The 14,935-nt window shown below is 48.6% G+C and overlaps 1 protein-coding gene across 3 annotated transcripts in view; it reads right to left on the bottom strand.

Annotated features, from left to right (window-relative positions):
- The window catches only part of MYT1L (myelin transcription factor 1 like), a 135,930-nt gene that overhangs the window by 86,217 nt on the left and 34,778 nt on the right, over nucleotides 1–14,935 (bottom strand). For 2 of the 3 annotated variants that reach the window (XM_060117030.1, XM_060117031.1), the window contains exons 5-6: nucleotides 7,970–8,941; nucleotides 3,280–3,414 (exon numbers count right to left, since the gene is read on the bottom strand). In XM_060117030.1, coding sequence (XP_059973013.1) covers nucleotides 3,280–3,414; nucleotides 7,970–8,941 — 1,107 coding nt within the window. Of the gene's footprint in view, nucleotides 1–3,279; nucleotides 3,415–7,963; nucleotides 8,942–14,935 lie in introns of all 3 variants that reach the window. The other variant, XM_060117029.1, reaches the window with a different exon arrangement.

A 14,935-nucleotide genomic window follows, 5' to 3' on the forward strand; every position in this document is an offset into this window, starting at 1 on the left:
ATTTCCTACAGTTTCTCTCATCTCCAGAACAACCTCCCTCTTTGCCCTGAAACCTCCCTCCTATTTCCTCCCCATGTGGCCCTTACACCTGCTCTCCTCAGCCCTGGCCAGGTCCAGTTTGTTTTCATCTTTTCAGCTGTCACAGCTGCATCGTCTGTGCAGGTGGTCGATGCTCCATCTGTGGAGAGCTGATCCAGGGCTCTCTCTGTGCTGGGACCCGGCTGGAGCGGGCTTTGGGGTCTCTTGTCTGGGGCACCCTCCCTCCCCTCCCCAGTCTGCGCTCTGACCTGCCCGCCCTCCTCCTCGTCCTCAGGGAATGACCCTTCCTTCCCCAGCCTTTCCTGACGCCCTAGCATCTCCTTATCACACCACACAACCCTCCCATCAAATTAACATACATCGCTCCTTTCCTTTTATGCTAAGCTCTTCAACTATTACGGCTCCCCTGGGGATGGCACGCACCTTCCATGCTCGCCTGCGGTGTGGACCGCCCTGTCCTGCCGACTCCCACTCGGTCCTCAACCTGGCCGGCCCTGGGACGGGGTCTGTGCTGCTCTGTGCCTGCACGCGTCCACCTGCCCCTGCGGCTCGTGCCTCTCTCTCTCAGGTGTCAGCTGCCAGCTTCCCCAGCAAACCCACCGCCCCCTGCGCCTTCCTCAATCTGGGCTGCTCTTCAGCCTCCATCGAGGTCTCCTCTCTAGGCAGTTTCATCCCGTTTCTACTAACACTGCGGAGGTCCGACAGGGCCACCTGTGTGCCTGGCCTCCTCCAGGTGTCCAGGATGGCCCTCCAGCACCCTGCGGGAATATCACACACAACTTCCAGCTTCAGTCGGAAAAATCCCAGCGTCCGTTTCCCTCCTAGCTGTGGCCCTGGCTTGAGGACCGGTTTACTACCCTTGCCATGGACCAGGGGTGCTTCTGGACGTCCTCTCAATCTCCCTCCCTTTCTCCTTCTCACGGCCTGTCCTGCCAGCCTGTCTATGGGGCGGTCCTTGAACCTGTCCCTCTGCCACTGCCTCCTTTCTGCCCTGGTCTCCCGTGTGGACCGTTACGACGGCTTTTAGAAAATGCTGTGGGTTTTCTCTCTCACGCAGGACCAGCACAAGTGTGGCCCCCCTGAAGTCTGCGGGAGGCCACAGTCCCTGATGCGCAAAGCAGGGGCTGGAGCTCGGTCAGCGCTGTGGCCATGATGTCTCATGCCCCCTCCTCGGCTGGGTCGGGAGTTCCGGGGGGAGGCCAGAGCTGTGTCTCATCCATGGTGTGTCCTCTGTGTATCTAACACAGTATGTTTCAAACTGGGTGCAGACTACTTTGTGGAATTCAAGTGGACAGAAATGTGAGTAGGGGACACTAGCCCAGAAAAAGCTAAAAAATAAAAAGTAGAAAAAGAGAGACATATCTTCTATGGAGTCCTTTAATTCTTTTACATTTTTATGGTACTATAAAAAATTGCATATGAGTAAATCCTTAGAAACGATTTTCTGTGGATGCTCTGGGAGGTATCTGTAACACTGGTGTCAGAGCTGAGTCCCCACGTCACGTGAGCAAAGGTGAGGCGAGGTGTGATCTGACCGGGGCTGTGTGAGCAGGTTCAGGGTGCAGCTTGTCAGGACACAGGCCTCGTTTGACTGCATTTAGATGTTTCTTGTGAAAATATGGAGTCAGGAGGATTGTTCAGATGAGAAGGAACTGATGTTCTACTTTGATGTCTCAAAGAAAAAGTGCACAAAGAAGCTCTTTCTTCTTCAAACATTAGTGCTTGGTCCTAATGCCTTCTTTGTAGATGAGGACAAGAAGCACAGAGCGTGTCACCTGCCCCGCGACACACAGCTTGTTAAGACTGAACTCGAAACGTCAAACCCAGGTCTCTGTGGAGACAGATGAGCTCAGGGTTGGGACAGAGGCGGGTTTAGGTCTGAGCTCAGTTCTCTGCTCAGACCAGCTCAGAAAGCTCTGAGCATCTTCAGGGCGCTGGGTGCTGTGCTGATTCCCGGGAGAGGCGGTGACCATCTGGCCTTCATGTCCCTCATCTGACAACAGGGCCAATACCCCCTGCAGGGTTTATTGGGATTAGATGGGTGCCAGCCAGCAGGGTGCCCGACCGCAGGGGGTGCTGGGGCAGAAGCTGCTGTGGGTGAAGCGAGCTGCCCCTGCTCATGTAACACACGGGCGCGGCCCCTCTCCAATCCGCTGCGGCTGCAACACTGCGCCTTTGCCCGCAAGACGGTTCTGAGAAACATGGCTTTATTGTTGCCAGGGGCCACTTGCAAACCTGGAGCCACGATAGCTTCTACGAATACGTCGCCTGAAAACACTCTGCTAAACCTGTTTTCTAAGCTACAAGCTTTTCTCTGTACTTCCAAAGCTGACCATTGTGATGGGAAAGCAACATCACCACTCATCTGGTCATTGTCACAAACAAGCCGAGCTATGACATTTCCCCCCGGAAACCGTGTCTCACGGAATGAGGAAAATCCCTACCACCTTAGACTTGAAGTCAGGATCTGACACGGAGCCATTTCTGAAAATGTGCCTTTCTTTTGAGCCATCCATCCTAACTCTACCTAAATAGTCGGCATACTTTATATGCCGAGAGAAAGATAAACAAAAAAAGGGCACATCATTTCATTTTAGTTGTCTCCATAGGTCAAGTGCACATTCTCAGAACTTAACTAATTAAAACGGATGTGTAAGATCCAAACCCACCCAAGTTAAACCCTCTTACTTAAGATTTTATTGTGTAGAAATGTTGGGACAACATGAAATAGATTTTACAAGTAAAATGCAGTAACACGTAAGTACTGGTTCATGGAAATGGAGAAGTCCAGATAACTGGGCAAAAGACGTCTCGAGGCCATTTTCCTTAGGGATTCATAGCCATGTAGTGCTGGATGGATGGCTCAGAGACTATCTAAATTCAGTTCTACAATTTGTGAGGAGAAAAGGAGAGAAGTGACTGGCTTGGGGGTCACAGAGCAAGTGAGAAATGAAGTAAGGACCAGAGCCCTGGCCAGCTGCCTGGGGCCCAAGCTGCAGAAGGCAACACCGGATGGTGGGCCCGGGTCCTGGGGCAGGTCTATGGGGACCACGCCGAGGAAATGCTGGAGGCTGCGGGGCGGGGTAGAGCCCTGGTCCTGGCTGAGCTGCCCTCCCGGACAAGGAGGGGACACCTAAGTCAGGTAGCACTGACCAGAGATGGAAATGACAGAGGCGAGGAGGATGCAGAAACGAGTCACAGGTGTGCGCGCTCCAGGGCGCTGGTGAAACACGGACTTACTTTCTGGAGGGACCCTATCTTTGTGCGGGCATCCGGACAGACTGCGGTGATGCGGATAAAGCCCGGTTACGTGGCCCGTTCCATCGCACCCGGGGGTGGGGCACTTGCTCTCTTTCTTTTCTGCTCTCGAGGGATCTAAAAGCGACAACAGGTGTCAATAGAATGAATTTTTTACCAGCTGAAGACAAATGTGAAAATTTAACAACCGAAGAGACCTTGATCAATAAAGAGACAAAGCAGGTGTCGGGGACAGACTGTGACATCCGTGGGTAGTTCTTTGGTTTGGGGTGATTTTTTAACCTTAAACAGTGTAATCATGAATCATAACATATTTTACTTTCGATACTAAAGAAAAAAAGGCTCTCCCTACCTGAACTCTTGATTAACTGTTTCCCGTGTGTTACATGATAAGCCGTTGCTCAAAGAAATCAACATAAATAATGATGAGACAGTGACCTTCTCAGAGAACAAAATGTTTCCGTGATCCTTCAGCAACTGCTTTGTGACATCCAACCAGGAAACATAATGCCATTTAAGCACTCTTGAGCAGAGCTTCTCTCTTACTGAGCGCTCTGATTGCATGTGCTACTAGTTGCACAGTTTTACTGGTGCTGAGACTTCTTCTCCTGAAACACTGTCCTTAGCACGCCAATTCAGTGCTTTTCTCAAGACCAGCTGAACTCTCAGAAGGCACTGCAAGCAAATGACCGAAATGGTGGAAATCCCACCTGGCAGAGGTGATGGGCAATCAAAAATGTTTCAGAAGCTGCTGGAGCAATAATTTGTTTTGATCTCCTCGTCTGTACTTGGAACCAGAGGCAGGCTCTGACAGCTGTGCGAGCATGCACAAAACTAAGAGGTGATGCTTCTAGGCAGCCCGTGGGCTCTGCAGTACCAGTCGGGGAGGGGCAGAACAGACATTTGGTCAGAACTCGAATGGCAGATGCCAGAAATGCAATGACATTGCTAACAAAATTCTTTCTACATCCAGAACTGACCACAGTTCATAAATGTGCAGAAAATAACTCCAAAAACCCAGACCAAATAGTCACATGAGTGTGTGAAACACTATTTTTGAGCCAGTTTTCAAACCCAGGTGCACAGATGATCGATAGATGGCGGTTACTAGGAGTTTGGCCCAGGGATGCTATAGTTAAAATTTCTTTAAGGCTTTAATATTTTTATAGTGATATCTCATTAATCAGGCCAATCGTGATCACTGTAAAATAGATGTTTTACTTTTGGCAAAGAATTCATTTTATATCGAGAAAAAAGATTGGTTTAAAAATTTTGGAACTTTTATGGGCTTTTTTCTTAAGTCATTCATGTGAACTTGAAACAGACAAAGGACTCACAGGAATATATAAAGACTTTTATGTTTGTATAAAAATCCCTCCTTTTATTTTTAGCTAACATTCTATTCTCTGAAATGTGTCTTTAAGGTCCTGGAATCTCTTAAACCAGTGATGGCATTGAGGGTAGTGTCCTAGATACAACAGTTGGCTGCTTCCTACCATTATTTATAGATAATCATCTCTGAAGACAAATATAAACCTATGCTGTTGTGACTTCATTTCTAAATATCTTATTGGAGCTTCTCTTACATGTGCAACCAAAAAGCTCAGCATTTTATTGCCTTTTGAGTAATTTCATAATAATAGTGGTACAACTGAATGAAGGCAAATATAAAATAGTGCGCAGTAACAGCTTCAAGGAAAATATTATTTAAGATCATAAACTAGAGATATAATTTGAAACCATAGACTAGATATAAAGGACTTTTAAAGGATAAAACATAAGTTATAACTACTAGTAATCATTGTGACTCTTTTTCACGAGTATCTTTACAGTTTCCTAACAAATTATATTATTTCACGATTTCGAAAGTGTTCTGAAGTTAAGTGCAGATTTGTGCAAACACCATGTGGCTTTGTCTACTGCAGTTTTGGAAACACCAAGTGTGTACTCTCCTCTCGATGCCTGTATCCTGGTGGAGGTGGGTCTCCTCTGCCTTCACCAATAGTCCCAACCCCCTTGCTTTCTCCCTTCTTGCAATCCCAGTTCATCTTGAAAGCAAATCTTTGAACAAACGTAAAACAACCAAGCAAGCAAACAGGCCAACGATTCAACCAAAAACCCTGCAACAATGTCTAGAAAAAATTGTGTGCTGTGTTTAGGCTGCACCCTTCCTCCCTTTCCGGGAGCTGCTTGAGGAGAAGAAAGACAAAGGACGTTTTGTGATGAACTTCTTTTTTTTTTTTTTAAATATCTTTTGGCCGCTCCACGCAGCATGTGGGATCTTTGTTCCCCGACCAGGGATTGAACCTGCACCCCCTGCATTGGAAGCTCAGAGTCTTAACCACTGGACCACCAGGGAAGTCGCAGTGATGAACTTCTTTTGTTTCAGCTCAAGCTTTTGGAAAGGTTACTCAGTTATAATTTAAATCATTTTGAGAAGATTGTGTATGAATGAGAATTGGTGTGAGTGTTCTCTCCATGTTTAATAAAATAGCAGAGAAGTTGACAATAGATTGGTAATGTGCTATGTGCCTGTGTTGGTAAGAGAGCACATAGCTTTTTTTTTTTTTTTTTTTTTTTAATAAGGAGGGCATTCATCTCTTTGCCCCATTTTGGTGTCCTTGCCTGGCTTTATTTATTTGGTTTTGAATATAACTACGGACGTCTTCAAAAGAAATTTGGGAGTGATGTGGAGCACACTGATAAGAAACGGTGATTCACTTTGATCAGAGAAGGAAGATCTGGAAAAACTGGGGAGAGGCAGAAGTCAGTGCTTTCCAACTCATTTGGAAAGTCCAAATCCCCAACCCTTCCCCCATTACGGGGGAAAAAAGCACATCCTGGTTTTGGGGTTTTACTGTTTGTTTCCATTCTGTCCCCATTTATTTAGGGGAAGCAAGTGATTTGAATTCCACTTCTTGCCAAAAACAGAATAAAAGAAAATAACAAGAATAACAAAACAAAATGAGTCAAAATCTATAGCAAGCTGCTGGGTTGAAAGGAACCACAGAAACCAAAGAAGGCACGGCAACATCGGGTTCGCATAAGCCCGCGTGTTTCCTCAGTAAGTATAGCACTGCTTTCTTAATGCCCAGACTCAGTCCTGAAATGCACTCTGCAGAATCCCAAACAGAACGCTACCACATTTGTCCACCTGAGCCAGCCCATGAGAAAGGACACTATTTCTTCCTAACAGTGTCTAGTTCCTATGTGAGTCTCAAATATCCAACTAAAGATTTCTAAGAGATTGCGCTCTAGTTATAGACACACAAGCTGCATCTCCTGGTCTTGGCAACACCCAAAGCAAGCTTGATGCCTCACTCCATGGCCTTTAACAGATGACCCTTCCTCAGTCTGGCCTGCACCTGTTTACTGAAACGATGGTCAGCACCCAAACACCGGCCACATCCAGAACCCGATGGGCCTCTGGCTAAGGTTCATCTCCAACTGGGGTTTGGTTAAAGCAAAGCCCAATGTGCCCCTGGAGGTACGTGCACACATGGAGAGGAGAATACACACCTGTGTAACTGCAGAAAAAGGAGGTTCTGATCCTTTGATGTTTCTGTAGCAACGGATTTTCAAACCAAATTCTTGAACCTCATTCTAAGGAAACTCAATACTCATCAGAAATGGGACAGTATACAAAACAGAAAAACATTTTGGTACTAATATGGAAGAATTTAGGGAATCACCAATTTCACCCTTGAAGGTGCTTCTCACTTAGTTCTGAGAGTCTTGTAATTGAAATATTCACAAGGTCCTACACGAGGTCAAATTATCATCTGCCTCATATTGAAAGTGGACGCAACTGTTACTGGAAGCATGAAATCTATCATTCATGGTGGAAATATACATATTAGGTGTAGTGACTCTGTATGGATATGGTTGAATTTACAGATCTATGCAAACACGTGCCCACAAAATTCATAGGTGGAAACCTGGTTAGAACTATCACAGTGGATGGTTTTGAGTGTCTCCCCAAAAAGCAAGCACCATAACTGTTTCCACAATGGAATTGAACAGTGAGGGGGTGAATATACTAAAGGGATGGCTATTGATCTGCACCTGGAACACACCAGGCCATGCGTAGCAAACGGCTCCCATTCCTCACTACCTTAAGATAATGAACGTGCAGTCACTGCCCTTGTCTTACACTATCAGTCATCCTTTTACTGTTCAATTTCTGTCAGGGGTGTTTTCTGTGGGGGAGGTTTCATTGATAACTGCCATTTGATGATCGTTTTATAAATCATGATGCCACCTACTCAATGCAATTTACCAAATACGTGCTTCATCCCTGATGGACTTTTTGTCACATAAACCCCCGCCACTCCACACGGATTGCGGTTCATCTGTAAGAACACAGGCTCACCCTAATATTTTCCCTCACGTGTTGGGCTTGTGCTCTGACCCTATCTTTCCAAGGCATGCATTTTCCATTGAAACGCCATGTTATCCAGCTGCTTTGTGTATTTCTCGGACAGATATTTCATTTGCTCTTCAGAGACGTAATCACAAAATATAACTCTGGAATCAACTCTAAGAAACATGCGTGCATGATGTAATGGAGTGGGATGCACCCCGGCATCGTAGCCTCTAATACCCCTGAGAGCTTTACTCTAGTGCACGCTTTCATGAGGCAACTTACGTTAGGTAGAAATATTACCTTTACCATAGTATGGCTTTTTGACATGGCTGTCACCGGACTTAGGCTTCCTCTCCTCCCCGGGGAGCGGTCGTGGTGACTGGTCCTCGTAGGACCTCAGACTGTCCCTCCTTCCCGCCTCCACCGCCATCTTCTCCCTCATGGCCTTGGCCCGCTCAGTTTCCAGGGCGATGGCTTTCTCCAGGAGGGTCAGGTTGCCCTTGGTCATATCGAACACCTCCTCTGACCTGTCCGAGTTCACGGAGGTGGCGTCGTCCTCCCGCTCATGGTACCCATCCTCCTTGACGCAGCTGGAGAAAGTTCTGGGTCTGGGGCTCAGCTGCTCCTCCAGCCTCATCAGGTTCATCATGTCCGAGTAGCTGCGGTCAGGCGTCCTCCCTGGGAAGTCGTCGTCCTGGCGGCCGTGCGGGCGGGGGCCTGTGCCGGGCTGTGGAGGCCGCTCCTGGGGGCTGCCCTCACTCAGCTTGCGTGCCAGGTCGAAGCACTGGTTGCGCAGGCACTCCAGGCTGCTCAGACACACCTCCTCATCGCTCTCCTCCACCAGCTTCTCTGCCAGCCCGTTGTTGGCGGCCTTGCCCAGTGTCCCATAGTTCAGGCTCCTGCTCTCGGGTGGCACCAGCGCGTCCACATAGCCGCGCTCACCCGTGTGGTCCCCCAGCACTGCGCCGTGGCCTTGGGCCAGCAGCTTCAGCGAGTCCACCGTCTCCCTGACCACGTCGCTGTCCAGGTCCAGGCTGAGCTCGCCCTTCCGGCCGGGGGTCTCGTTCTTGTCGCTGTCGTCCTCCAGGCTGTGGGACGTGTTGCTGTTCATCTCTGACTCCGTCCGCGCCCGGTACGCTGCGTCCTCAGCGATCTTGCCCAGGTTCAGCAGGGACTTGGCCACCAGCTCATCATAGTTGTCGTACTCGTCGTTATTGTTGTCATCCTTCTCCACGTCCTGCATTATGCGAGTGCTGTGACAGTTCAGTTGATGGCCTTCTGCAAAGAAAATGAAAAAAAAAAAAGGACAAAGAAGAAAAGAAGAGGGAAAAGTGGCTAGAACTTGCAGCTGCAATAGTGCAGATGGCGAGCTCAGGGCATGTGTTACGCCCGGCCCGTCACGTCACAGGGCCCGGAGGCCCACCTGCAGGTCCGAGGACAGTGGCGGCAGAAAGAAAACGCGGTGCGCTCACAGCACGGTAGGCCATTAAAACACCTGCTGCAAACGACGAATTTCCTGAATTAATATTCAAAGCAACCACTCTATAGGATAAGTATAATTTTAAAATATTACTTCTCCATTACTTCTAAATTTTCAGCATCACTTCTTTTATTGGCCTTCTTTATTGACAGCCCAACCAGATGCATAATAATTATGCTCATCGTATGACTAGGCTTTCTAAGAGTTCGTGAACTTGTCGCCGACTTGTAAGCCGATGTGCACACCAATCGCTTTTAAATTGTTTTCACAGTGATGCTCGGGCAGCACAGAAGAAAGCCCGAGGTTCTGGAGTGTCCTGCAGGGATGCGCCGACACTGACTCTGGGCGGTCAGTGTCAGGAACACATGCTGGGGCTGGGAGTGGTTTTGAATTTTCTACCTTAGTGACAACTTATCAAGATACACAGTGAAGCAAGAGGAACTCCCCAGCAAAAGCTTAGAAGGGAACTCTGACGCACTGTGATTCTTTATACGTATCTCAGCAGGTTGGAGAGGGTGGGTGGGGAAAGTATGCAGTGACCAGATGCCAACGAAAAGCAGGACTCTGATGACTCGGTGGCACTGTGACACACTACCCAGCATCCACCCCACAGCCTCGGGAAAACTGTGGTGAGCTGGGGGAAATAACCCGTGAATAAGTGTCATATCCAATCTCAAAAAATATTTAGGGAAACTCATTAAAAAAAGGCCAAGTTAAAAATTTCACGAAACCCCTGTGTTTCATCTGAAATGTATTCCGTTCCACACTAAAGGCATAGCTGGGACGATCTCTCTCCCTCATGTTACGTGATCGCTACCACGTATACTGCAAAATATAGATAATACTAAATGGATTCTCAGCTGGACCCCTCCCCTACTTTAGGTTGGATTTGGTTAACTGCCTGCCATTTTCAAATATACTATTTGTTTCTATGATGAAATCAACCAGAGTAAGAAGAACTTTAAAGCTTATTCATGAGGAAACGAGGCGTATTGATTCGTAGAAGATGTAGGCTGACTCAGAGCTGACTCAGGGACCCCGAGTGTTTTCTTTATGGATTTTGTGCTGTCTCCTCGAACAGGCTTTTTTTGGTGAACCGGGTTTGGACATCGGCTCATCAATAACAGAGAACAACATCCTTGCTAGCCCACACACAGAACCAGCACATTTTTGAAATCTAACACATCTCTCCAAACCTCAGCAAATCAAATTTGCCATGTATTAGTCAGAGAGCACCAAACAAATATTGTATCTCTTCTGGATAATTCCTAGGAATCAATCTCCTTAGAATAAGGATAAACATTTTCCCGAAGAGCGTCAAGAGGGAGGAAAATAAAACCAGAGAACGCATCAGAAATACCGTGGAAGTGTTCACCCAACATGCACACCCGACACGGCCCAGGGCTAAGCTCTCAAGACTCAAAGGCACCCCTGCCTTCAGGAACCCTTGAAAGTGTAACATATTCTCCTCTCAATTTATGCACTTTGGTCTTTATATTTGTGGGCTGATCAGAGAAGCGGCCTCTAGATAACCAGGCTGCGTTACCTCTGCACGAAACTAGCATTTTTGGGGAACCAGCACCACTGCACCCACCAAGAACCAACCACCAGATGAACCTACAAGTTGTGGTTTGAAAACAAGGCACCACGTGCAACCGCTAGAAGCGTTTTGAAAGTCGATTCTGAGCAGAAGCCAAGTCAAGTAAGAGGTGGCGTTGTCCTGATTTCCTTGTCACTCTCTCCTGTCACCTGAAGAGCTTGGAGTAGGTGGAAGTCAGTGAAAGGAGAGACCAGGGCAGAGAGGCTACGCCCTCCACCCCCACCCGTCTAACCCACAGTGAAGGCTGCATGGGAGCCTGATGCTGATGAGGCCCACAGTTTATGAAACTCCCCACCTTCCTACCAAACCTGTCATCTGCATGATTTTCATTAATTCTCCAAATTCAGAATCTCAGGATGATCTTCATTTCATTTGCCCCAAAGAGGAAGTGGTTTCCCCTCAGTGTCACACAGAAAAGGGACACGGCTCAGCTTTCCAATCATTATGCACCTGTTCATGTCTCCACTCCTTGCTAGGTGAACTTATCGCTTTACAAGGAGATTAAAGGAAGGTGGACAAGCTTCTTCACACGGTCTCCCAGCCACACAGGTGAGGGAGCCTGCGAACAAGCTGGGGGGTCCTTTCCCTTCTGAAGACCTGGACCCTGCAGGCCGCCCCTTGCTGCGTAGCCACATCAGGGTGACAGTGACAGGGGAACTTATACCTCCTGGTCCAGGCTGGGCCTTTGCTGTTACTGGCTGGGTGACGCTGGCGTCCCGAGCCAGGCCTGAGCCCTTACTGGAACCATGAGAATTCTGTGCCACATAAAGACCCTCACAGTGAACGAGCCCTGCACGCCTGGTGGCAGGTATCAGGGGAGGCCGGGCCCACACAGCAGATGTGGAGGACTTTGCGTACTTGTAGGAGAAATCTGGGCCATCAAGGAACACTGGGTTAGTGTCTGACTGAGCAAGGCCTGGCTCTTCCTCCTGGTCACCAGCCTCTGTGCCCTCCGAGGCTGCCGGACCCCCAGCAGTAAGACTGGGGGTGTCTGGAGAGACTGCATGAGAGGCTGAAAATCCTGGTGGGTTAATGGACGTTTTCAAGTTATTGGTATTTAACTCTTTCAAAACGCATGTGAGATAAAGTCAAGCCTTAATGATGTGGACGGATGGAAGGGATCCATCAGGCAGCCTGTCAACAAGCAGGTTCTAAGCTTCAGCCTCCAGAATTCAAAATCATTCACAGCGAGCTTTTGGAATTCCATCTCTGGTTTTGTGCTTTCAGGCAGTTTACCCTTCTGGTTATGTCTTTGCTGAGGCTCATAATGAAATGGACCACATGTGGAAGTGGGCCGTGGGAAGCAGGCCAGAGTTTTCTGGGCCAGCCAGGCATTAACAACATAGTACCGACAGTCCACAGACTAAATTTCCAACCCAAAGAGATTCAGGAGTCAGTGGAGGAGTTCTTCATGTGATCAGTGATCCAGGAAACAGGGAGAGTGCATTTGGGATGAGAAAAGGCATTTTACCAGAAAGTTATTTTAAAGTTCAGGCCCACATTCTAAATAAAAGAACACAGCTACTCAGACAGAGGTTTAAGGAGAAGGCCAAGGTATCTCAGTGTCCTTTTGATGCTTTTCTATCTCGAGCCTCTGCTCTGGCAAAGCTGTGTGGTAACAGGAGGGAAAGGTACCTGCCAGTGGGGGCCGGCCCAGGGGTTTGCCTTTGGGAGGGGCTCACAGGATGGCCACACCTGGGTGGAACTTGGAGGAGACCCGGCCCGCCCCTCCAAGGGGAGGAACCTGCGCCCAGAAGCACAGGCGGTTCAGTGGCTCAGGGTCTCCCCAGTGTTTCCTCATCAAACAAGACCCTTGTTTTTACTGTAATTACATGCATTTTTGGATTCCTGTGTGAGCTCTGTAAAATGTCGTAGGTCTGAATTTTATCTCCTTTGAATCAGATTGTTATAAACAATTTAGGCTCAGTAGCTACAATTAGAAAACCAAAAACATTTCTTTAAAAAAATGGAGCCATGTATGGTATTTTGTCTCCATCTTCATGACCGGAATTTGCTGTGGTTAGAACTCTGTGGATTATAACTTTATAAATACAAGCACTGGCTTCATTTAGTATTTTGTCTCTAAAAAATATGTCTGATGCACCTTTTAATTCTTTCAGTGTCTAGTCCTAAACCTGATTGTGTTACTACTGTTCTTTCTAGCCATTAAAATAAGCCATAGGCTAGCAAATAGAAAACTGACTAAAATAAAATAAAATAAAATACAAGAACAAACAGAAAGAAGACACACTTCTTCAAAGCAGAAACTGCTCTAGATTTACCAGGTCAGAGAAGACGTGGTCTAAGAGTCCACCCTCGTGGGTTTCAAATCACCAAAGGCCACAGCTTCTTACAGCATTAATAGGAGTTTCCTTTTTGATTATAGAAATAAATATCAACATTCATTTTTGACTTGTAACTACAGAAATGTGATGATATATTGGATCCTAATGAGAAGATGATGGCGTTTTAATAGCCGCAGCAACTACAAGAAAGAAGCAAAAGTGGTGATCGTCGCACAAACCCCATCGAGTGAACACAGAATAACAGCCCCAGGGGTCAGTCTCGTGGCCTGTGGCTGTCAGTCCTCATTTCATGCCCATAGGGGCCCTGTGAGAAGGAGGTGTCACCTACTGTCCTTCCGAAGGTGACAACACGGAGCCCAAGAGAGGCTGGTGTTTTCTCCACATCATCTTGTTGCTAGGTGACAGGGCGGGATGCCATCCCAGGATGCTGGGCCACCACAGCCCATTCTAGACTAGTCCCAGCCGGGCGTCCGGCTCTCCATCCACCACAGTTGCTGCCTGCCAGCCACTTGGAGCTGCTGTTGCTGTTCGGAGCCTTCCTCCTCTACGTTGGTTTGCTGAGGTTTGAGGGCTGGTTATAGCGCCAGGTGTTGAAATGTCTGCCGGAATTACCAGCTCCGTTGACCTGTCACCTACGAGGGTCCTGACTGGCGGAGTTTAAGTCCATTCTGATACGGAGAAAAGATTTGGAAATTAGGAACATCTTGGACTGGGTTCATAGGACCAGCGTCCTGGGCAGCATGAGGGAACCGAGTGGGTAGGAAGGTGGGAGGGTCAGGGACACCCAGGCATGAGGTTGTGCAGAGACGGGGAGGGAAGGACCAGAGGACAGACCGACCCCCTCCGTGATCCACGGACTCGGACCCTCTGATGACTCATAACTCCTGCAGCCCATCCCCAAGACCAGACGGAGCAATGTGAGTTTGGTCCTTCTGCAAATACCCCCGACCCTCTTTGAGATGCTGTGGACCCTTTCCCTCTGTGGTAGGAGAGGCCTTCCTGCTTGCCCAGGCGCTGCTCGCACTACAGCTTCTGCTGTGGAGGCGCCAGCCTCGGCCGCCTGGGAGGGAGAACCCTGGTCACAGCCCTTCTCCAGTGGCCAGCACTGGGGCCCTGGCAGCCCTTCCTCCTCAAGCTCCCTGCCCCCCATCTGAGCAGCGGGGCGCAGAGCTGGAGGACTCCCAGGACCCCTTCACACTCACCCCCCAAGTTCATTGTGAACGAGAGGGGAATCTCGAAGGTGAGAGTGGAACAGACGGGTGACGTGGCTGGAAGATTCAAGGTTTGTCACGTCTCTAGACTTACCTGTCACATTTTCTAGTTCCAACTTACTTAACAGCATTGTTGTTTGTCTTGTTTTCACTTTGGCGGGGAATTTCAGACTACTCCCATCTATTTTCACAGTTTTAACAGTGGTTTCTGGGTGATTAGAGGTAGTTGCTTTGTTCTCACTGGTGCGCGTCGTGGGGGGAGATGATGTGGGTGAAATGTATGCAGTTCCCAGCCCTTTTTTCTGACCTGTGTGTTGTTGCTTCTGGGCGTTTCTGGGCTGTGGTCTCATCCCCACGCCTGCCTGCACTTGGAGCGGCTGGACCTACTTCTCCCCAGAGGAGCTGGCTTACTGGGCTGGGATTTGCTCCCGTCTGTGTAAATCAGCTGATCCTGTGCAGCAGGACACAGGGTCCCCTCCAGCCCCTGCTGTCCCCGGGCCCGGGGAAGGATGCGCCCCGGCACAGGGTCGCTTCAGGAGCCTGCCAGCCTCCCCTCTGAGCCGTGCGCTTCTAACGTGTTCCCGATCTTAGCTCCCGGCCTGGCCTGAAAGCCTTCCTTAGCCCGAGAGGAACCACGTGGGAGAGACCCGTGCATCACGTCCGTCGTCTGAAGCA

This window comes from Mesoplodon densirostris, chromosome 14 (assembly GCF_025265405.1).
Source record: "Mesoplodon densirostris isolate mMesDen1 chromosome 14, mMesDen1 primary haplotype, whole genome shotgun sequence".
In the NCBI taxonomy this organism is placed as follows: Eukaryota; Metazoa; Chordata; class Mammalia; order Artiodactyla; family Ziphiidae; genus Mesoplodon; species Mesoplodon densirostris.